The sequence below is a fragment of the Folsomia candida genome, unplaced genomic scaffold (genome assembly GCF_002217175.1).
Source record: "Folsomia candida strain VU population unplaced genomic scaffold, ASM221717v1 Fcan01_Sc034, whole genome shotgun sequence".
Taxonomy (NCBI): Eukaryota; Metazoa; Arthropoda; class Collembola; order Entomobryomorpha; family Isotomidae; genus Folsomia; species Folsomia candida.
In genome coordinates this window covers 120,391-143,669 of record NW_019091226.1, presented here as the reverse complement: position 1 = coordinate 143,669, position 23,279 = coordinate 120,391, and the positions used below count along the sequence as shown (strand labels likewise).

The window sequence follows — 23,279 nt, the reverse complement described above, 5'->3', positions numbered from 1 at the left end:
CAACTGTGCATGTGTCTGGATTATTGGATGATTTAATCGGTACTTATACCCGACTTTGGGATAACTAATTAAAGCATTTTAATAATTTAATCCAGACGGTATGTACATGCTGTCTGTCCATTACAGCCAATCGGCTCATTTTCATATTTTTTAACCGAGTCTTTAAAATAAATATGTATTTACTGTATTTACTTATGTTTGTAGGGTCGTATCGCCGAAAATTAGAAATGCACGTAAGACTTGATTCAGTGCATGTCAGATGACGTTGCAAACATGATGCTATAAATCGTACTGGTAGAAAATACATTTACTGGGAATATGTACTATAATATAGTACATATGCATAGTATTATGCATATTATGCATAATATGCATATAGCATATGCATATTATGCTTATTATTATCTACATACATATGTACATAAATATGTACTTCTGTGCAGGGTTCGGAAAAACCCAGGGTTTTAATCAAGAATTATAAAACCCATGGGTTTTAATGGGTTTTACCATGTTAATTGGGTTTTATTTGGGTTTTAATGGGTTTTATTGGGTTTTATTGGGTTTAAATGGGTTTTATTGGGTTTTATTAGTTTTAAGTAATAACTTAACAAAAATAATTCGGAATTTGTATCTATTCTCAAATTATTTTTGTTTTATAACACTTGAATTCTGTGATGCTAAAGGATGGAGTCAATTGTTGATTTGTTCCGAATTATAATATACTAGAATAGTAATGAAATAAACTGCTTTAGAATGAATTGAGATAACGTCTTCTAACGTATAGGAGATGTATTTAACTTTTAGAATTTAGTTTTAAGGTAAAACTCAATTAAAACCCAATAAAACCTATTAAAACCCAAATAAAACCCACTTAACATGGTAAAACCCAGTGGGTTTTATTCATTTACAATCCACTAAAACCCATTAAAACCCAATAAAACCCAACCCATTAAAACCCAGGTCGGAATACCCTGCTTCTGTGCGTAGTGTACGTTAAATAAGAAATTTGTATAAGGAACCCTTAAAATTGTATGTACTACGGTCAATTGAAACCCACGTAGAAAATTATTTCTGATGAAAGTCTTGCCTTGTTGATTTCTGCAAGTTTGAATATTCAGTTTGCAATTGTCGTCTAGATACATCAATGTACGTACGTATGGTCGATAAGATCTTTTAATTCTGCACAATTTAAGACAAACTGTAACCAGACAATTCTAGTCGTACTAATTTTGCACGGATCTAAATACATAAATACTTCATAGCATAGTACATATGTATGCTGGCCTATGACTTCTTACAAATATTATTGCTTGGAAATCATGACTGTGCACATACATACATATGTACATTTACATATTTATAAATCATACGGAAATTTGTTCCAGAGGCATAAATTATTGGAAATTTATATATGTTGCAAATAATTGACTAATGAATTTCAGAACATCTATAAACACAATCCAAAATTGTTGAATTAAAAATGAACACTTCACATGCTATTTTTCAAGACGTTTGCTCGAAACAAAATTAATATATAATCCAGCCGGGCTTTCAAACCTCTGATTTTTCTATTCAGTGTTATGTGAATTCAAATTCGAAGTGATACTAAGCAAGTTTCCTCAGAAATTCTTGGTTGAACAATAAAAGAAATGACCCTGAATTCTTCTCTATAAATGACCACAGTGACCTAATACCTATACATATACCTAAATAAATGCATCAAATGAATTTTGAAATACACGGTAATCTTTCTCGCTAAGCAAAATATATTTGTGGCATGGCAAGTGGGGGTGGCTCCAACTGAAGTGGAACAAACTATTATTGATGGTGATCTGCAGGGTAGGGTCACCACTTTATCATGATAAATTTTTTGTAAACTTACAATACGATGACGCCAGCGGTCTCGCTCCGATTTTGATGAAACCACGATAATTATGTAGCCTTAGGTTGAACACGTTTTTCGGGATTTTTCATAATGCTCAGTTTAAACAAAGTTATAATGTTATAAGTGGCCGAACATTCGCATTTTTCTCCCCCAAAAACAAAAAAGAAAAACTTCACGAGAAAAATGCGATTTTTCTGCCACTTAGAACATCATAACTTTGTTTAAACTGAGCATTATGAAAAATCCTGAAACATGTATTCAATTATTTACCTAAGGCTACATAATTATCGTGGTTTCATCAAAATCGGAGCGAGACCGCTGGCGTCATCGCATTGTTAGTCCGATATGTTTCCAGATAGCCACATTTTTGCACCAACCAACCTCATCAGCTAGACGTACTTTCCTTTGTATGTTTGTATACTCATCTGGGCGTGTTAAATATCTATGAACTGCTGCTATGATAATGTTTGACAAGTCGGTGAAAATAATTAAACTTTCAAACAATAAATGTTTGATTTAGCCGTGTTTGAAATATGGATGTATCCGAGCAAAATTATATTTTGAAAATCAACAGCTTTCAGGCTTTATCTTATCACATTAGCTTTAGCTTTATTAGCTTTGGGTAAATAGGAGTCAACTTTTCAATGACTTATATTTACGTGAGCAGGAATTGACCGGAAGAATTCAGATACCTATCGAAGTACAAATACATAGATATTTACATACATTAGAATTTGACATCGATTTTCAGACAAATCCAATCCGTGATAGGAATTGAAAATTGTGTAAAGAAATAACCGATAGAACCAAAAATTGTCGGAGTTATGCCCATACATACATAGGTACATAAGGACCACAAAACTGTTTACAAAATTATGTACATTGTTAAGTGTAAAATGATGTATTTATGAAATTGTTTTATGTATTTTTTGTAAATTGTTGGATATGCGTGTAAGATTGCCCCGTGACGTGGTGGTGGTTGCCATGGTGACGTCAGAGTGGGATTTTGAGTGCGCGTCGTTCTTTGTTATAAGTCGTAGTAAGTAAGTAGGTAGAAGAATTCTACACAGTCGAGTTTTAGTCGTTGTCAAAGTCAGACATTTTGGATTTTAGTCGTCGTGGTAGGAAATCAAGAGTAAGAATTGTTAATTCTTTGTAATTGATGTCCACGATTAATTTGTCAATAGTAAGTCACCAATCAACTCGTGTTAGTGCAGAGCTCTGAATTGTGTTGACAATTAGTAATTTGTTGGAAATAAAATCCAGTTTAAGTAGATAAAATAATCGTATATTCACTCAGTCACTTTCTTTAATTCCAACGAGCAAGGCACAATTAAATATTCGTAAAGACACTATACTCCGGGTAGGTGATAGCTTGGTTTTTACATACATATTTACACCGTGGAAAACAACGGTGTGTAAATACACTCCACGAGACCACATCTAAACCATGTCCACTGTCCACTTTACCGATTCACATTTCCATTTATTGTCTTTTAACTTAAAATTATGAACTTTTGCTGATGTCTACATTACTTTCTTAAGAAATAATTCTCGTAAACGTTGGCATTGTCAACTCGGCAACATGCAACTCTCCAGTGAAACTAGATATACGTACTTATCATACACGCCTTAATTTTAAACTGCACGGATTGGACCCATGATTTAAGTATTTAAAGGCGAAACCTGCCCTCTCGTTTTAAACCATAGACAAGTTAGGCGTATTGCAATTTTCCGAACCACGCAAAATTGCTTAAAATCCTGGTGCAAATTTGTAATCAATGTATTAGAATCCTTTCAACCTTCAGATGCATCTTGGTCCTTATACAGCTATGTTTCATTCCGAATTTCTATCCTTGTTGAAGTTGCATATAAAAATTTGTCAATTTCTGCAATGCGTCGCAATTTCATGGGACGAAAAGGAGGAGATATCCATACAAACTAGGAGCCTTAAGCAAGCGCGAAGTTTCAAGTGGCAATGCACCTTGTCACTAATTTATTGCGGGGCAATGTTTCTCCACACATCATTTGGACGCTTATCACAAACCGATAAGTTCCAGGGGGCCGTCTTTTTAACGGTGGCTATTCTAGCCACGGCATCACGCTTGGTCATGGACAATTCTGGGGTTCAAATGCTTAATACGTTGCTCAAATTTGAGAAAAACGTAATTCAAGGTAATGTAAAGAACAGGTTTTGGTCCTCATTAATACAGATAATCCCATTACATATGTTTAGTGTAAACAGGAAGCATCGCCGAAATCGTCAAAATCATCACATTCTTGGTGCTGGGAATTTTGTTCAAAATTCTGGATGTCAAACAATAGTATAGTCAGGAAGTTAATTAATCGAATGTCGGTGAGTGTTATTAATTAAGGCCAGCTAGTTTTGATGACTCATCAATGATTAGCTTGAATTTTTCTTAAGGCCTCCTTAACTTGAGAGCTACATTTCCAAATTTGGAGTGCATGTTTTACAAAAAAATCACAACCACTTGCTCTACAAATTCGTCGTCCAGAATTTTTAAATAAATTCCCACTGCCAACAGCCGAGAAACGATTATAAATGTACGGATTTTGACGATTTTGGCAATTATTCATCGAGTCGTATGAGAAGTTGTACACCAAGAATGCAAGTTGTGCCAGATTCACTTCAATTTCATTCTTACAGGGTACCCACAAGCCCCGCCCCGATTTTCGGATAAAATAATGGCAATGTTCATTCAATTGTGCGAAATATCCGTACCTCTGATTCCCCTATTGCAGCTGACCTTGCTCACATACGAGCCCTGCACGGCGCCATTTCTTTTGTCGATGGATCCCACATGTAAAATAGTTATGGTCTCAAGATGTATCAAACTTGTCCAATGGACTTTCTCGCTGGCCGTGCATCTCTTTGAAACTTGGTTATGGCTGACATTCATGTACTCAGCGTCCGTTTGGGTGGCGTACGTCCTCTTCGCTGGAATAATGTGTATCCTATCATAGGTTAGTGTGATGAAAGCGTAAGATATTTAAAAAATTCAGAAAATACTGATCTGAAAAAGTAATTACGAAGAATATAAATCTGTATTCTAACAAGTCGAACTCGGCTAAATGTTATTTATGTAAATACTTATTCAAAATTGCTTTGCAAAACCTTTTCTGTGTAAAAAGCTTGAAGAAAATAACCGCTCTTATGTATTTCATTTAAATTTATTACTAAAATCGATTTTTTGTTTACCAACGTAGTTTCACATAAATCCGAAATTTTGTGTGTACGCTTAATAACTTTGACTATGCATAAATGCTCCAAAAAAGATATCTCGAACTTTCGAAGGAGTTCCTCACTTTCTATACGAAAATATATTCAGACCTAATTTAAGTTAACCTATTTCGTTGAATTCAGGCAAATTGGGAGGACCAAATCCACATCGGGCTTACAGTCATCGATCAAACTGTATAAATACATTCAGATCTATGAAAAGTCATTCAACGCCTACCTTCAGACTCGAATTATTCCGGCAATAATGACCTGCGTCCCTGCCATCCAAATCATCGCGTTGTACGTGTGCATAAATCACAACCAAGATATCGAAATGCCTGGCTTCCTCGTCTTCCCGCTATGTCTAATGAATGGGTTTGGTACAGTGATCGGCATATTCACGTTGGCTTCGCATGTTCACAATTCATCCGAAAATATGATGCAAGCCCTGAAGAAATGTGTTGGAAAATTGAGTGGAAATAAGTCGAATTTGATACGACAAATACGATCGCTGTCCGTCCTCAAGATCAAATTCGGATCGAACTTCATCGATCGTGGGACGCCGTTAGTCATGGAAACGTTTTGCATAGAACAAGTCGTTTCACTCACGCTGATAAAAGAGAGGAGAGTTATTGTGTAAAATCGACTTCATACTTATGTACGTGTAAATATGTAATTATTCAATTAAACTAAATAGATATGCAAATATTTAAAATTAAAAGTGCTTGTCCAGACTAACAAGGGACACTCACGACCTGTCGTTTGAGTCCGGAGTACCCACTAGGTTTTTTAGAATCTACTAGGACCCCAGATGAAGGATCCATTCATATTTCCGTGTAAAATTCATATTTGGCGCCATGGCGTGGCGCCAAACTTAAAAATTTGCATTTTCGACCAACTTCAAACCCCCATAACTTTTGCATTTTATGTCGGATTTTCAAAATTGTATGCTTAAAATGATCACAAAAGTCGAAATTTTTGACAAAAAAATAAAAATAAAAAATTTCTAATTTTTGAAATATTTTTAGGATTTTTTCGACGAACCCCCATTTCGAAGAAAATTACGAAATTTTGCGAAAAGTTAAAAGCGATAATTTTAGAAAAAATTTCATGGTATAAGAAAGTTGAACTCTTTGTCAAGATTTTTGCCAAAAATTTTGAAAATCCGTCCAGGATTTCAAAAGTTATGGCGGTTTCAAAAATAAAAACATTCAATTTTGGCGAATTTGGCGCCACGCCACGTCGCCAAATATGAGTTTTACACGGAAATAAGAATGAATCCTTCATCTGGGGTCCTAGTAGATTCTAAAAAACATAGTGGGTACCCTGGACTCAAACGACAGGTCGTGAGTGTCCCTTGTAAGACTTAAAAGGTTATGAATATTTTCTACTATCTGTTACGTTATTATTACCACCACAGCATTATTGGGGATTTTCATAAAGACAGGATTACGTTATTACCAGCATTATCACTTACGCACGGGTCACTCCAAGGAGAACAACGTTAATTTTAATTACATGAAGAATTGCATGTGAATACAATGGGTGAAACAATGCTGACTCTGGATGTCAGGCGATGTTATCGATGTGCGGAACCTGCTTGATTCGTAATTATTTATGTATGTACGTCGAGTCGGAATAAATGATGGATATAAATATGTGTACATACATATGTATGTACGTAAATATGCATAACTTACACGGCTTGCTTACTCATGAATGACTCGTTGTCCTTGCCTATTTACAGAGGAATAACACTCACACATTCAACTATGTATTATTCAGATGAGATAATGGATGGAATGTTTGTTCGAGTCTGGTTTTATAGTCTACGTCCGCTAAACTCAGAAAAACTTTTAAAATCGGACCTTTACAAGAAGGCGCAGATGGACGATTTTCAAGGAATTTTGAAATTGGATAACCGCCAAGTGAGCAGGTTCCCGACGGACCTTTTTATAGCGGCCTGTAGTACCACCCCATATGTATTAGAGAACGTCAACAACTCGGCAGGGTAGCTGCTCTAAAACAAGTTGCACCCCTTCAAAGTTTCCAAAATACGCATGTTTCTGGTTATATTTACGGCTTTATCTTGGCCAAAAAATTTTTTTAATTAAAGAAATTTTGGATTTGGGGTCAGTATGAGTTACTGATTCCGAAAATATAAAAATTTCAGGAACCACACCCCCCGGGGGATAACTCCTCCCACAGGGGGTGTGGTCATTAAAAATGTTGGCATGCAGCTATTGAGTCCCCCTGATTACACATATGCATATACAGTTCGGGTTACACCCCTAGGGACTTTTGGGACCTGCCCTGGCATTATGTTACACTGTGCGGTGCATGAAAAGGTTCGTAAACGAGTGCAGTTTGCTGGTGGCGTCGGGAATAATGGATTTGTGGGTCATATTTGTAAGAAATAAGTAAATTTGAGCCCACAATGACCTAAGGGACCGATCATTAATTATGTAACACAAAAATCGCCATTTCCTCCCAATTAATTTGTGTAACACATAAATACATACTCTCCATTCGCACACAGTTGAACTTTTACGGAAATTGAGAAATCTGTCAGTCTCAAATTCCCTGAAATTATGATGATGGAGTATAATTTATATAATTTATTTATGCACGGGGCCTCAAACCGACTGGTTTGCTAATAATGACGATAATTTAAAAAATAAGTAATTTGATTAATTATGAAAGTGATAAGATGATTAACTACTAACTACATAATTATTTATTGATTGTGTTCCTTTGTGACAGCGGAGGGACTACAAGTGTACCAAGTGTGACAAGACGTTCCAGCAGAAGATTCGTTTACGATCTCATGAGAAAAAGCATGAGAATTCTTGGGGGAAAAAGAAGATGGGCTCAATTGGGCGAAAGAACCGATTGTTGAGGACGGTCCGACACTTTGATCCACTTGACTTTCATTTGTTTACATAACTTGCCAAATTTAGGGAAATTTTCAAGATAAAAAAATCTTTTGCATATTTACGCAGCAATTTGGCATATTCTAGATAATTTCGCAAAATTATTTCGCCAACTCATCCTCACCATAACCCGCAAGAGAAATTACAGAAATCATGAAGCAATGTCAAAGTATGTATGTAGGTGTTTAGTAGATTTGCGAATCTCATCGCCACAATTTTTTTATCTTCGCAACTCTGCTAAATGAGTTTCGATGCGAGATAAAATATTGTCGTGGGTGAGATCATCAGTAAATTTCAAAAATGAATTTTTAGTTTTCAAGGGGAATTGAAACGAATGCTTTTAACTTTGTAACTGATCTTTCATGAAATTAATGTACACATTAAAAAACATGTCTTAATTTAAGCTGTGCAAATTTACACAACTGCAATTCACATACATACTTAAGTCTGTACAAGTTGTAAAAATAGTGTACAGTAACAACAACGTAACATAAATAATGTTGCGTGCAAAAAAACGTATGACGCGAAAGGAAGAGGAAGTGCAAAAATATAGGAAAAAGTGTGCAAAAAGAATTCGCCTGGTATGGGGCTCGAACCCAGGACCTTGTGGTTAAAAGCCACACGCTCTACCGACTGAGCTAACCAGGCGCCGTTGGATTAATGCTGTCTCCTACTCGCTCCTATTCTCCACTCGACTCCAGCACCCGTTTCATTTCCATGTTCCATGCAAAATGTTGCCAAAAAGTCTGCTAAAATGCGAAACACCTCTATTACCTGCAAATTAATACGAGATTACTGTTGACTTTGTTGATGCTTTTACACCCCGCCTGCAATGCTTGCAGTCACGTGATGGTCGTTCAGACAGATCATTATGCAGCATCCATCACGGTAGAACGCACTTTTTTACAAGTACCAAGAATTTGCACACTAAAATCCATGATAATATATGCAAATAATTTTGGAGTCATTATAAGACCCAAAAATGGTCGGATGAAAACACAACATGTCATGTCTGCATAAGGCCGTGACGTAGCTGCAAGCATTGCAGGCGGGGTGTAAAAGATCCGAAAAACCAAACAGTAACTTCCTTCACCACTCCACTCTCCATTCAATAATATTATGTAAGGGCCCGTTCATATATTACGTCATCAAAAAAATCGGATTTTCAGACCCCCCCCCCTACCCCCTTTAACATGGGCAGGATAGGCACGATATCATTAGTGGTCAGACCCCCTCCCCCCCCCCTCTCTTGTTGACGTAATATATGAACGGGCCCTAAATCAAATAAATGCCACCGTTAAATATGTTTTTATTGCAAATTCTGACAGCAAATTTGTAAATATATTCTCATTTCTTTTTTACATTAGATAAATACAGTTAAATTTAAACTGCCCTTAATTAATTTGTACTTGATAATCTCACAACATAGAAATGCGCGTCTCATTAAATAAAAGTGTATACATACAATTTTAGCACACAAATTTACACATTTTCTAACATATATAATGCATAAATACTAAAAAAAAATCACTAAAAAATTACTACCAGATTTACTCGCACAAAACTTTTTTACACACAATTTATCCTAATTAGTTCAAGTCAACAATCACGGCTGGCTAGGACCCTCTTCCTGATCCTGCAAGCAGAGTGGGTCACATCCCTCCATGGCGACAAATCTGTCGCGCTGGTCGTCATCATCATCGCACGATTCTAGTGTCGGAAGAACCCTCCATTCGTCAGTCTTATCCTCTAACTTATCGTCGTCCTCTTCTTCGAACTTATCGTCGTCCACCTCCTCCAACTTATCGTCGTCCTCCTCCTCCTCACTCCTGTAGGACAATTAACACATATTAATTAAAAATTACAATTTGCAACACTATAATTAAATAAATACGTATGTAGTCATCCTCACTCTGAATCCTTATCGACAGCCAAGGCTTTCCTCCTCCTCTCTCCCTCCCTCTGCTGTCGGGCTCTCTTATCTCGATAAGCTTTTATCTCTTCGTTGGTCATATTGGCGACCCGGCTTCGTTCACGGTCAGCATGTTTACGGCGCAAGGCATTTTTCTCCTCCTCCGTCAGTTGTTCCAATCGACGACGTTGTCGTTCCGCATTTTGTCGTCGCACCAACGCTTTCTTCTCCTCGGTCATTCTCGCTCGGTAGAAACGTCCAAGTTCTGCGGCTGTTTTCTTTTTCTCCTGTTCGAAAAATAGTTTTTCTTCGGCGCAGGCAAAGATCCGTTTTGGTGGCATGTTTGCCCCCAAATTGTGGCGAATTTCCATTAAGGATGATGGATTTTCTGTAGAATTCAATTGTAATTTAGCTTCGTTTAATTACGATATTTATCTCTTAATATATGTAATTTAATTTTAATGAGGCTTGCCTTATCTTGTGCGAAAACTTGTTTAGTACAACAACATGTCAAAATCTGTACACGTCCTCTGGAGTTTAAGATATATACAAATTTTCAAATATTTCTGGAATATATGAATGTGTGGATATTGGTTTTATTACCATTATACGGTATTGAATTTTCATACAAATTTGCAGTTTATTCAGAATTCCTGGCACCATAGAGACGGACTTATTTTGGTATTTTTTGACTTTTTTTTACAAAGAACAAAGAAAGTTTCTTGAAGAACTAAAAAATTGTGTAAGGAATTAATCTGTCGGAAAAACTAATTACTTGCTAAATAAATCGTTAAACAATGATAAATATGCAAATACGAAATGCAGAAAGTGTGGTTAAATGAGAATAATGAGATGAAGTTATTTGGTTTTGGAATTTGCATATTTTGTGACAAACATGTGTTTGCTTGCTGACGAGGAGATTCTCAGGGTTGGGCAAAATACATGGGTTTCAAAATACAAAATACAAAATGAAAATACATTATTGTGAACCTTCAAAATACAATTACAAAATACAAAATACAAAATACTTTTGCCCAAAATCGACGAAACTTCAAAATACAAAATACCCGAATCTCATCAAAATACAAAATACAAAATACTTTTGCCCAAAATCGACGAAACTTCAAAATACAAAATACAAAATACGTATTTAAAATACATTTCAAAATACAAAATACTACTGCCATATTTAACCCTGAAAAATGCAATTCAAGCTCAAATTTCAAAAGTTTTGCTAACTGATTTTATTTCACAGCGTTATTTGGAATTTAGTTATTATGTTACTGGGCATGTGTGATGTCATTTGAATTTCATTCTATATGAAATTAATTATATACGAAAAAATTATATATGAAGAAGCCCGCAAATAATTTCAATCTATCTAATTTTAATCTTTCTCACACTACAAAAATACTTTATCGTACGACATAGCGTCGACAATGAAGTAAAAATATAGAAGTTTTAATTACGATCTTAATACTTGATAAAAATTTTAAAATGGAAATTAATCACCCGCATATGTAAATATAAAATATTTTGTGTACTTTTCTGGCACAGCCAGAGTCCAGAAACTGAAAATAACCGATGAGGAATGGTAGCAATAGATATATTGCATAGACCAACTCTTGTTCTTTTCATGAGTTCGTCTCATATTTCTCAAATGTATTTTGTAAAGTATTTTTGTATTTAAAATACATTGACCGACTTGAAAAATTAGAAAATACAAAATAGAAAATACAAAATACCCGGCTAGCTTCAAAATACAAAATACAAAATAGTATTTTGTAATTTGTATTTCAAATAGTATTTTGGCCAACCCTGGAGATTCTCCAAAAAATGCCGCCATGCATGCAATTATTATCACCAACATTCTTGCACGAAACCTGCAAACCCTATATTAAGGTGCCATTGTATGCGGGATTAGAGTTAAATTGTTGTGTCTCAACTTTCCCTTCCTCCATATATTAAAATAGCGATTTCGAAACTGTCTATCTCCGAAGGGTTTTTACAACATTATTATTTTTACGAAGTTACGAGTGTAGAATTTTGATTTTTCTTAGGTGAAGGAAAATGAGGCATAAGGTGATCATGTTAAAAGATCACCATGGTTACGGCGAAGCCTAAGTATGCATTCAGCTGCAACTTTGAAAAGGTCCCACTGAGATTTCGCCCGAACCGTTCGTTGCATGGATAACATGTTGAAACAAAAAACCAGAGAATTCTGTTGTACAGATACGTTTTTTTTATTTTTTCCGAAATTCTAATTCCTTAAGGTAGAAAGTCCGATGCCTAAAGTTTCAAATCCATTTCTTGGTATCAAGAAAGTGCTTCCGACCGGGGGCTTGCCATTTTTATTATTCTCCTGGATAATACGCAAATTTTAAGCCTTTGTTCGACTTAATCGGATGAAAACTCACGGAATTAGAGCTTTTTGAAATATTTCCATTAAGCAACCTATTTGCGTATGTATATTTTCGTGCTAGGATACTGGTTGCTAACGTGTGCGAATAATGCAAGGTGTGTTTAGCATATTTGGCTGAAACAATCAGCAGCGATCAAATTGCATGAAATACAAATATAACGCATGCATACCCTGGGAAACTAATTTTGTAGGGCCACGTACACACCCACTGCGGGACTAATTTGGTATACCAAGCGTCCACATCCACTGCAGGATTAAATTCGTGTACCACGCATCCGCACCCACTCGGGGATTAATTTAGTATGCTACGCATCACACCCACGGGGGGAATTAAATTGGTATACCACCCACACCCACTGGGGTATTACTTTGGTATACCACGCATCCACCCACAGGAGAATTAACAACTTTTAAGATTTGATAATTGCATATGATTTTATGCATTTAAGTTCACAAATCACTAAAAATAATTAAATAAATAAATTTTTAAAAACAAACTTAGGTGAAGGACGCGCTTAAAATATTAAAACAAGAAGCATTAAAAAATGTCATAATATCGTTTAATATTTATTAACCTTTACTTCACCATGGGCCCAACTAATACAGGAGAAAAGCTATACCTTCAGGCATTTGGAACAATTATTCGAAATACGTAGTATTTATATATTAAACTTGCAAGATTTGATTGTTTATCTTTCAATAAATCGCGACACCTGTTATAGAGGAAATTTGTTCATGTTCTGACATATTTTAGTAACTCCCCCTGTAACGGTGCACTTATTTGTTAATCAAGTCGTTAGTTTAGTTACATTTATTGTTAATTATCATGAAAAAGTTGGGCCCACGGTGAAGTAAAAGTTAATAAATATTAAACGATATTATGACATTTTTTAATGCTTCTTGTTTTAATATTTTAAGCGCGTCCTTCACCTAAGTTTGTTTTTAAAAATTTATTTATTTTCTCCATGAGAAAATATTTATTCCCATTATTTTTAATCTATTTTTCTTAGTGAGGCAAATACCTAGCAACAAAAAATTACTGACAATGGAGGTCTCCCAACGTATGCTCACAGATTTGGACGAAATTAGTGTCAATCGATCACAAATATAATTAGTATGAAATTTGCAAATGGAACTATCTGCCAATGCCCAGGTTTGGCGGAGATATTTACATTCAACAGGAGAAAACGCACCAAAAGGCTGGCATATTTTTCATTTTCCAAATTTCCTGCGCATTTTTTCTGCTTTTTATGCAAATATCTCCGCCAAACCTGCGCATTGGCAGATAGTTCCATTTGCAAATTTCATACTAATTATATTTGTGATCGATTGACACTAGTTTGGTCCAAATCTGTGAGCATACGTTGGGAGACCTCCATTGTAAGTATGCATTTGATCCTCCCCAAAAAAGTGACCGCCGACGATATCTCAGTCATTTCGCAACCGATTTAGATGAAATTTTGCACCGATCATTGTTAGATAATTTCAAAACGATGTGCGAGTCGCCTTTTGGAATATTTATTTTTTGAGAGAGTTATGGGCAAAAATACGCGAAAATTTGCCCCTTACTGAACATTTCTTTTCATAGTTCATTAATGGATCATTCAAACATGTTCCCTTATTGAAAACATTGTGCACATGCAAAGTCATTCCGGTTATTTTAAGTCCAAGATTATCCAAATCCGTTTAGAACTCAGAAAGTTATTCAAATTTGAAATCTAAAAAATTGCCATTTTTTAGCGACCTGGCAACAAAAATTACATATTGTGTGCATTGACCCCACCCCAAAAACTGACAGAAATAATTCAATATCTCAGTCATTTCTCAACCGATTTTGATGACATTTTGCACCGATTATTCTTATGAAATTTAGAAATGACATTCAAACCGATTTGGTGAATTTATGATCCGGATGATCAAAATCGGTTAAGAACTCGAGAGATTATTAAATTTAGAAAACCTTCAAATTTTTGCAGCGACGCAAAGCATTAATGTTGTTGACAATAAATCTTCTAATCAACTCTAGCTTTAAGGAATGTATGGTGCTTATTAATAAATATATGAAGAACTCAACTACAAGTATTAAATAAACAAGGCCCCAAAAAAGAGAAATCTTAGTGAGGCTTGGTGCGACTACAACTAATAAATAAAATTAGATTGCAGAATTTTTGCATCACCGCTCTCTGTACCATTCTTACTGGATCCAATATAAATTTTGTTTTGCATAAACATGCATTTATACATTTATTGAATTAATTGGACGAAAGACGAAGAAGGCGTTTTCACTAGTGAATGAGAAGTTTGGTAAATTAGCTGGGAACAAATATAATGGGTAAACAATTGAGAACTACGAATCTTTAAGTTTAAGATGCAAACAGTTGCAAATATGCTACAAAAGTTGCAAATATTTAATTTTAATATTTTCTGGATAATCCTATAATCTGGATATCCTGTTAATTCTTATTCTCATGAAATTACAAGAATGTTTGAGGGGAGCCATTTATTCCAAATGATTCCTTAATGCTTCCAGTAAAGAACGGTACAGAGAGCGGTGATGCAAAAATTCTGCAATCTAATTTTATTTATTAGTTGTAGTCGCACCAAGCCTCACTAAGATTTCCCTTTTTTGGGGCCTTGTTTATATATAATATAAAATAGATTAAAAATAATGAGTAAAGGCCAAATATTTAGAATTTTCTTCAATGAGAGAATAAATATAAATTACATTTATTCTCTCATTGAAGAAAATTCTATAGAATTTTCAAGGGTATACCCTTGTAACTTTGTAAACCTAAAAATTATCGATTTTTTGTGCAATAAAACCCTCATACTTTAAAAAAACTCACGGAGAGATGAATAGGTTTCAAAATCGCCATTTGAATATATGGAGGAATGGAAAGTTAAGACAACAATTCAAACTCAAAACATGCATACAATGCCACCTTAACTCCCTTGCTCAATATAGGACAACACAAATTTGTAAAAAAGTAAATAGTAAACGAAAACAGGATGAAACTAGTAATCCCTCTCTACCCCAAAAAATATGTGGTCCACACCAACTTACTTCGAGGGGGGTGGTTAGACCCCAAAAGTCGTTACGATCCTCCCCTTGAGGTCATACATCTGATTCGGTCTCGATTATCTCGATGCCTTCTCCAGTTATCCTGCTTATATATGTACTCCCGTATTAATCTTCACTTTGTGAGAATTACCTACCAATTATCTTAGCGCATGATTTGCTTTGTTTTACGCAATGCACCTTTAGAAATCCAGCATTTAAATAATATCAAGCAGTATATTCCTGTCTCTACCAAAGTGGTACTGATAAGTGATACGGTGTAGGAGTAGCTCGGTATTACAATTTTACCATATTAATAGCAAATTTTTACTTTAAGTTAATTTTTACTTTTTAAGTTATTTTCCCCCCTTTCTGGGGTACAATTCTCGTCTGCCAGGTTACTTACATAAAGATGCATGTCAATGCGAATTCTACTTACAATTACAACGACTGTACAGAGTGTCCAATAAGATTATAATCAGGCTGAAATCTCGACTAGAATTATACGAAAATTATACATATTTATATATCACCACTGTATGTATTAATTAATAAAACCAAAATAGGAATATTCAGTGTTGCCAAAAGGAGCTAAATAAACTAAGGATGAAGTTGTCCTTAAATAAACTACCAATTGGTACTTGCAAAATTAAATTTTTAGCATTTTTCTACTCCTACACTCTTAGCAACTTGGTAAAGAATTCCTAATAAGCGTCTTTACCGAGCTCTTGGTAATTACGCGTCCTACAAAAATTATACGGGATTATTACCGTATCAATACCAAACGGGTAACTAGCCATCCACCGGAATATTTTAAGCTATCTTTATAATTTTGGTAATAAATTTCTACCAGCCGGTAATTATATCCTTCAAATTTAGAAAACACTCTTTGGTGTGTCAAACAAGGTGGCTCAAAACTGACAAATTACCAATTTTTTATTCCTTCGAAATTTATATCATTATATTTTAAATTTGTTTGGTAGTCGAAAAATGCTTACATATAAACAATGCAGTTTCCCACAAGCACATGACGATCTGTAGTCAGCCATACCCCAACTCATCTTAAACTCAGTGAACAGCTCGTTGGCAACACTAGAAACTTGTCACCTGATAAAACGTTTTTGAACTACCCCAAATTTTTAAACGCGCATACACAAGGTGGGAAAAACCATTTACAGCAACTTGAGTGGTTTAGGTAAGGCCGATAAGTGGATCACGGATAACGAAAAATAACTCTTAATCTATGAACATTTCGGTATGTTTTGTTGTTGGAAACAAGTATAGCTTGTATTGGTATCTATCTAATTACTCAGTAATCAGTAGGCAGGAGATCCCAACATTCCGCATCTTATTTTAACTCAAGCAGAACACAACATCCGTCGCGCTACAAGTACCCAAACTAGTCCGTCGGATTAAATAATTTATGTATATAATTTTAAACCCATCAGCACTAATTGACATGATGTAAGCAACATTATTATCTTGAGCGAATTATGTTGCATTTATTTTCCTTACATATATTTAGACCAGGAAAGGGTAGGGAATTTATAAAATTTTACACGCAAGACTGTTGGTAAAGAGTAATTGTGTAGGATAAATTTAATTTAGTGTACGAAATTTCCAACTGTGCAATCTCATCACACCGTCGACTACATCACTATTTGACAAGGACAAAAAAATAGTTTCACTTTAATATTCCTGTTATATGTATGATAGTGCAAAGTGCACTACTCCATAACTAATTAATGAACTCATTAATAAGTGTAGTGCAATTAGATATGGTGTTCCATATCTGATATGTATGACATCCATGTTCATCCATGTTCATGTGACATCCATGTTCCATATATATGTGAGTCAAGGTTATGCATAAATATATATATATGTTACTTAAAAATGTGATGCCTTTGTTATCGCTTCAATCCTTTACAGGGAAGTAAAAAGAAATTGTGCATAAATATACAGAGCTTAAGCAAAGTTCAGATTATTCTGCAATCTGATTTACTCAGAGCAACAAACTCAGCAAATTCAGAGAATCTTTCCAGCACCACATTTTACTTCGGGTTCGAGAATTGGACATTCAATATGCTCACGCATACAATGACATCGGAAACGGCGAGGGAGGAACCGGTTGCAATTGTTGGGGTAGCGTTTCGCTTACCAGGAGCGAACGATGGAGCCACATTGTGGAAAAATCTAATGAGCAGGACCGACTCGGTGGGCGTGGTCCAATCGAGTAGATGGGCAATTGAGAAAGGTTGTCGTGGGCTCAAGGATGAGGAAAAATCTGTTCGAGCTGGCTTCATTGATATCGACGTGGACAAATTTGACTCAACTTTTTGGGGATTGTCGCCACTCGAGTTAGGTTTCATTGATCCGCAGGCACGGCTCCTGCTGCAGTTAAGCTGGGAGGTGAGTTATTAAGCATTTAATATAACTACATGTGTTTGATAAAACTTTATTATATTTGCTAAAAATTTGGAGTAGACAATCCTTTTGCAGAATTTGGTCATTTTAATTCCTTAAACTCAGTCCTAATTACCTTTAGTTCCAGTGCATGTTGAGTCAAGTGTTTATATATCTATGTATATCCAGGCTCTGGAGAACGCAGGAATTCCATCAAAATCACTTCGTGGAACTGCGGCTTCTGTGCTTGTTGGCACTTGGAGGGATGAGTATAAGGACCTCATCTTGACTGCTGGCACAACTGAAGGAGGGGAGGAGGTACGCCGTTACCTTGGATGCTCAACCGGGAACTCGGCGGCAAGGATTGCTCAATTTTTTGGGACAATAGGTCCAACCGAAGGGATTGAAGCTGGATGTTCGGCATCCTCATGCGCAATAGGTGCTGCAGTGCGACATTTGCGAGCAAAAAGGACCAACTTGGCCCTTGCTGGTGGAGCAAATCTCATCCTGAAGCCCTTCAAGTATCAGGATTTTCAGGTACAAATTGATACTTAATGATGAATTACGTTTCATGTCTCGCCTTAGAAAAATATCAGTGATGTTAGTATTTTGCACAAAATTTGACGGACCTCCAAGTAGCCATTTGGCTATGCTCGAATTTATGACCAATATTTCTGTCATCTATAGGCATAAATTTTCCATGTCACTTTCACGGGAGCAATTGGATGGTCTTGAGTTGAAAAACTAGTTCTAACAATAAAAAGTCATATTTCATTCATAACCGACGTATGGAGATGAGATACAGGTAAATAAGTGTTCTCTCCTCGCTGTCGTAGGCGTGGTTGGAGTGATGTGAGACTGAAGCTACTGCTGTATGTGCTTTTTGCGACGAAGGGGTGAAAGCCCTTCATAAGATCGTTATGTCCATTCATTGGTCCGATAACTTTTGAGCGAAATGACATGGAGACTTGAAATTTTGAACGTCAGTTCCTAACGTCAAGGGACAGGACGAGTTCGAAGATAGAAACCGTATGTAAGTCACACCCAAGGTCAAAAGGTAATGTCATTTAAAGGTCAAATTGCATATATACATCAATTTGAACAGAAATTTAAGCCCGAATTCAATGGTGACCTCAATTTTGGCCTCAAACGGCACCAAAGGTCATCAACTGTTAAATTTGATAGATATAGTCACAATTGTTGAAAGCACGTCAGACATATCAATTTTAACAGATTTCGAACGGCAAACACAATATAGTGTTCAGTTTGACGGATAGCACGTTGCTTTCACCCCTTTACATTTGTTACATTTGTTGTAACGGTTTATTTTTACCAAAACTTCAGACTTTCAACACACTTTTCTTGACATTTACGTATATTACAGTAGTTCCTGTTAATACGAATCAACTTGCTAGTACAAAAAATTTGAACCAGAATTTCAGTCAACACTGCCAAAATTTGTTTTTTTATTTTTTCAAAAAGTAATTTTAATATATAGGCCTATATATTTATAAAAATCCGGATTTTTATAAAGGAGTTATAGTTGCTCGATATATTGCATGAAATATTTAAGTCCTTACATAAACAACAGTTATGTTGAGAATATTTTGTATTGGTTTGAATTGGAAAAGTTGAAAAGAAATCGTAGCTAAAAGCTAACCAAGAAATGTATTTATAATCTATTTTGAAGCCCCCTCCATTGCTTGTTTCAGAAGCTGGATAATTTCTGACATGGTGACACTCACCTACTTCTACTACGACGTTATAAAGTCTGTGGAGTCTGTTTTTCAGCTCAATTCGCATCAATGAGTCCATCCCAATGTCCCTCAAAACTGCACCATTGAGCTTATTTGGATCGCTGATACGTAACATTTTAGCCACTAGTTTGAATACAGTTTCCTTTAGATTTCCGGGAAGGAGTTCGGAACGGTCTTGGCGATCTGTGACTTTCAAATCTGCAGCCGCTACGCGGGCAACAGTTTCAACATAGTGTCCTAACCAGGAAGTTTTAACATCTCCGCTAAGTTCGGCTGCCATGACGTTGCTGCCAAGCATGACTGAATTTCGGAGAATGTGTTCCATCGTATTGATCCCACTTACAGTAGAAAATGGCTTGAGGCCCAAAACAGTCCTCTTCAAGTCTCGCACCATCCCAATCTCGCCCCACCGCCCCCAGGCGATGCTAATTGCTTTAAGACCTAGGCGGTGTCTGAAATCAGCTAGAGACGCGAGGGCAGCATTCGCAGCCGAGTAGTTTGCTTGTCCAGGGCCCCCAAGAATCCAATTGGCTGACGAAAAAAGTACAAAATGCTCCAGATTCAGGCGAGACGTCGCGGCATGAAGAGTAAATGCGCCAGCCACCTTCCCTGCCCACACAGTTTCCAACTTTTCCATGGTCATATTAGGGATGGTCGCATCAGCAAGAACGCCTGCTAGGTGAAAAACACCCCTAAGGGGCGGCATATTTAGGCAATAAATTTTTTCAAGTATCTCATTCACCCCCGCTTGTGTAGAAATGTCCCCATATTCCACGATCACGCCATTTAACTCGTCCTTAGCGTAGCGGACGTATGCATCACGGTTGTCCAGTTTTGACAATACAGCTTCCTTCCCTTCATGCCGTCTGCTTACTAGGACGATGTGTTTTGCTCCATTCAATAACATAAATTTAGTTAGCTCAATCCCCAGTCCGCCACACCCTCCTGTAACCAAATATGTGCTATGTTGATTGAAAATATCTTTCGTCTTTTCCACTTTTCCTATATGGGCCGCCCTCTGCAGGTGCTTAAGGGCAGAAATTACTGTTGGAGGTTCAAAAACCGAGTAAGCTAAGGGCGTGAGCTTCCCGTTGGCCAATCAACTTTGCAATTCGCGTGCTAGATATACTGAACGAGAGTCGTCGCAAACGCTGAGGTCTACTATCAAATATTTCACATCTGGACGGAGTTGATCAACCTCAATTTGGCTCCATATATTTAATTTGCTCATCTCTATGAATCTTCCGCCTATTCTGGTCATAGACATTGAAGCTTCTTTCCACCCTTTCGATGTAAGTGAGTTGAGGACGACGTGGACTCCAGCGTTCCCTGTTGCGCTACGAACTCCTTCTAGAAAACTGGAAATATCCCTGCTACTTGTGACATTTGTCAATCCGATAACGTGGGTCAAGTAGGCCCGTTTCCTCCGGCTCCCAGCCGTGCAAATAATATTGGCCCCGATTTCCCGTGCGATCTGAATAGCTACAAGACCCACGCTTCCAGAGGCGGTGTGAATCAAGACCCATTCTCCTCGACTCAAGTTACCTACGGTTACAAGACAGTGGTACGCCGTGTAAAATGCGGTCGGCAGAGTGGCTCCCTCAATATGGGTCATCCGAGGGGGAAGTTGCACCACATGGGATGCATTAATTATAACAACGTTGGGAAGTGGGGCTGGTTCCATGTTCATTGCGAGCACGTTTGCTCCGATGCGTAAACCACGAACAGCCGATCCCACTCCAATTACTTCCCCGGAAATATCTGCTCCTATGGTAGACGCTGATGCAAATTCCAGCGTAGGCTTAATGATGTTTAAAATATCCTTAAAGTTTATCGCTGATGCATGAACCCTGATTTCAACCTATTGAAGCAGGATATACATAAAATATTTGCATTTTAGGTAAGTATGTAACTTCAATATTTCCTGTTTTCTAATCCTACCTGATTTGCATTTAAGGCTGGGGAGGCCCCAATTATAGTAGAATTATCCCATTGTAGGTCTTCGATGGCGCAAGATTTCGGAAGTTTTAATTTGATAGGGTTTTCTGTTTGGGGAAGCGTAAGCATGGTATGATGGGACACGAGTGGAACAAATTTTCCCACATAGCGAACTCCGTCTCGATAGGTTACAAATGAGTCCTCCTTACGGCTTCGTAGTTTTTGTCTATTTCTGATTTCCATAATTGTTTCGTTGACCCGCTGCGTCGTGTCTGAATTGGTATCAAGGTCTACCCATACGATATCCAATGCTAGCATTTCGTTTGCCAGAGACCGTGCGAAACCACGTATTGGGCCAGCAACTGGATCACGGGCTTTCTTCATCTTGCACAGGCATGAGACCGTGGCTTAAAAGAAAGAGTTCCGCCTTCCCAACCAATAATAAGACTCGAGCAAAATCAAGGAAGTGATTTAATTGTATTCTCGCCTGATCCTCCTGTAGGGCACAATCGTCGTGGGTATGTGGAAAGCAATATACAATCCTGGCATTCGGTTGGATTATAAATTCTTTGTCATTAATATTGCAGAATGTCGCATTTCCATTACTTGCTTTTAGTTGGTTGGCAAACTCATCGTCACCACGTGTGACAATTATGTGGAAAGGTAATGGTACATCTTCCTTCGTAGCAACAATTATTCCAACATCGAAATATTTGTTTTCCACAATTGATACATCTCCATACCCAGCGGATTGAAGAACTAACTTCCATGCTTCTCCGTCAATTAAAGAATGAGCTGACCGTATATCGTCATTGCAAAGCCAGTATCCTTTACAGTGCCCGAAGATGACATCAGAAATTGCAGAGGGCCGCAATTGTTCGGCGACGAATATATTTCCATCAGGTCCGAGCAGCATGTTCAGGTTGCCAACCACTTTGCCTAGATCAGTGGTTGCATGCAAGACGTTCACGGCAACAATCATGTCAAATGTCCCCTTTTCGAATCCCTGGGCAACAATATCTTTTTCCAAATCTAGGATGCGAAAGTCTATCTGCACCCCAGGAACATGGGGTAGGGAATCTTCTGCTCGATTGAGGAAATTTGTTGAGATGTCAGTGAAGGTATAAGTGGACGAGGTGCCCTGCAAATGTTGCAGCAGTTTGCGTGTTGCTGAACCAGTACCCGCCCCTACCTCTAAAATACGCAGTCCCTTAACTCCATCCCGGATCAAAGAGGCGAAGACGCCGATTAAATTATCTGTAAGAATGGCAGACTGTACGGTGGTGCCGTAAAACCTTTCCGCTGAGAAGTTATCGGTTTCACCTGTTTGGTTATCAACTCTACTGGGTAGTTCCAACAAAGATGGAGGAAAAAGGTGCGGAAGAATGGATTCTGATCCGCGAAGAAATTTTTCAAGCTTAGAAATGTAAAATTTTGCGAATGCCCAGTCATCAACTAAGATTTTGTCATGCTGCGTAAAATCCTTCTCTGTTATATCAATATCCAAATAAGGTAATACGACGTATTCTGTTGAGGACACTTCCTTTAGCAGCCCTGCCTGACTAGCATAGTGAAGCAGCCTTGCCAAGAAAGCTTGGGCAATATGATTTAATCTGAGTCTTGATGAAATTTCGCATCCTGTGACCCTTTCACCACGTGCGAAAGAGCAAGAAAACCCAAGAGTTCTAAATGTTTCTGGGCATGAGAACTGACTGAATATGTATTAC

General features: G+C 37.1%; 3 protein-coding genes and 1 non-coding gene across 4 annotated transcripts; 1 reads left to right on the top strand and 3 right to left on the bottom strand.

Annotated features, from left to right (window-relative positions):
• Nucleotides 1-8,634: 8,634 nt before the first annotated feature.
• Trnak-uuu lies at nucleotides 8,635-8,707 on the bottom strand. Its single transcript has one exon. It is a non-coding gene; the product is annotated as a tRNA-Lys (tRNA).
• Nucleotides 8,708-9,351: 644 nt separating this feature from the next.
• LOC110860814 (apical junction molecule) lies at nucleotides 9,352-10,905 on the bottom strand. Its single transcript, XM_022109925.2, has 4 exons — nucleotides 10,575-10,905; nucleotides 10,444-10,501; nucleotides 9,972-10,359; nucleotides 9,352-9,888 (listed from the first exon to the last, which is right to left on the bottom strand). The coding sequence occupies exons 3-4, from the start codon at nucleotides 10,340-10,342 to the stop codon at nucleotides 9,666-9,668; spliced, it is 594 nt and encodes a 197-aa protein (XP_021965617.1). The 5' UTR covers nucleotides 10,343-10,359; nucleotides 10,444-10,501; nucleotides 10,575-10,905; the 3' UTR covers nucleotides 9,352-9,665.
• A 6,646-nt stretch (nucleotides 10,906-17,551) lies between these two features.
• On the top strand, nucleotides 17,552-18,550 carry LOC110860729 (phthiocerol/phenolphthiocerol synthesis polyketide synthase type I PpsB). The gene is made up of 4 exons (XM_022109826.1): nucleotides 17,552-17,863; nucleotides 18,047-18,394; nucleotides 18,443-18,457; nucleotides 18,545-18,550. Exons 1-4 carry the CDS (start codon nucleotides 17,552-17,554, stop codon nucleotides 18,548-18,550), a joined length of 681 nt encoding a protein of 226 aa, XP_021965518.1.
• Nucleotides 18,551-19,197: 647 nt separating this feature from the next.
• On the bottom strand, nucleotides 19,198-21,936 carry LOC110860728 (phthiocerol synthesis polyketide synthase type I PpsC). Its single transcript, XM_022109825.1, has 4 exons — nucleotides 21,556-21,936; nucleotides 20,744-21,475; nucleotides 19,603-20,632; nucleotides 19,198-19,247 (listed from the first exon to the last, which is right to left on the bottom strand). The coding sequence occupies exons 1-4, from the start codon at nucleotides 21,934-21,936 to the stop codon at nucleotides 19,198-19,200; spliced, it is 2,193 nt and encodes a 730-aa protein (XP_021965517.1).
• Nucleotides 21,937-23,279: the final 1,343 nt, after the last annotated feature.

Excerpts from the sequence above, each read along its gene's own strand:
- LOC110860814 (XM_022109925.2), bottom strand. The coding sequence starts at position 10,342 with ATGGAAATTCGCCACAATTTGGGGGCAAACATGCCACCAAAACGGATC. Across the intron at positions 9,889-9,971 it reads GCTGTCGATAAGGATTCAGA|GAGTGAGGAGGAGGAGGACG; the intron begins GTGAGGATGACT and ends ATTGTCCTACAG.
- LOC110860729 (XM_022109826.1), top strand. The coding sequence starts at position 17,552 with ATGACATCGGAAACGGCGAGGGAGGAACCGGTTGCAATTGTTGGGGTA. Across the intron at positions 17,864-18,046 it reads TGCTGCAGTTAAGCTGGGAG|GCTCTGGAGAACGCAGGAAT; the intron begins GTGAGTTATTAA and ends ATGTATATCCAG.
- LOC110860728 (XM_022109825.1), bottom strand. The coding sequence starts at position 21,936 with ATGAAGAAAGCCCGTGATCCAGTTGCTGGCCCAATACGTGGTTTCGCA. Across the intron at positions 21,476-21,555 it reads CAGCCTTAAATGCAAATCAG|GTTGAAATCAGGGTTCATGC; the intron begins GTAGGATTAGAA and ends CTGCTTCAATAG. Across the intron at positions 20,633-20,743 it reads TTTGCGACGACTCTCGTTCA|AGGGCGGCCCATATAGGAAA; the intron begins GTATATCTAGCA and ends AAGCACCTGCAG.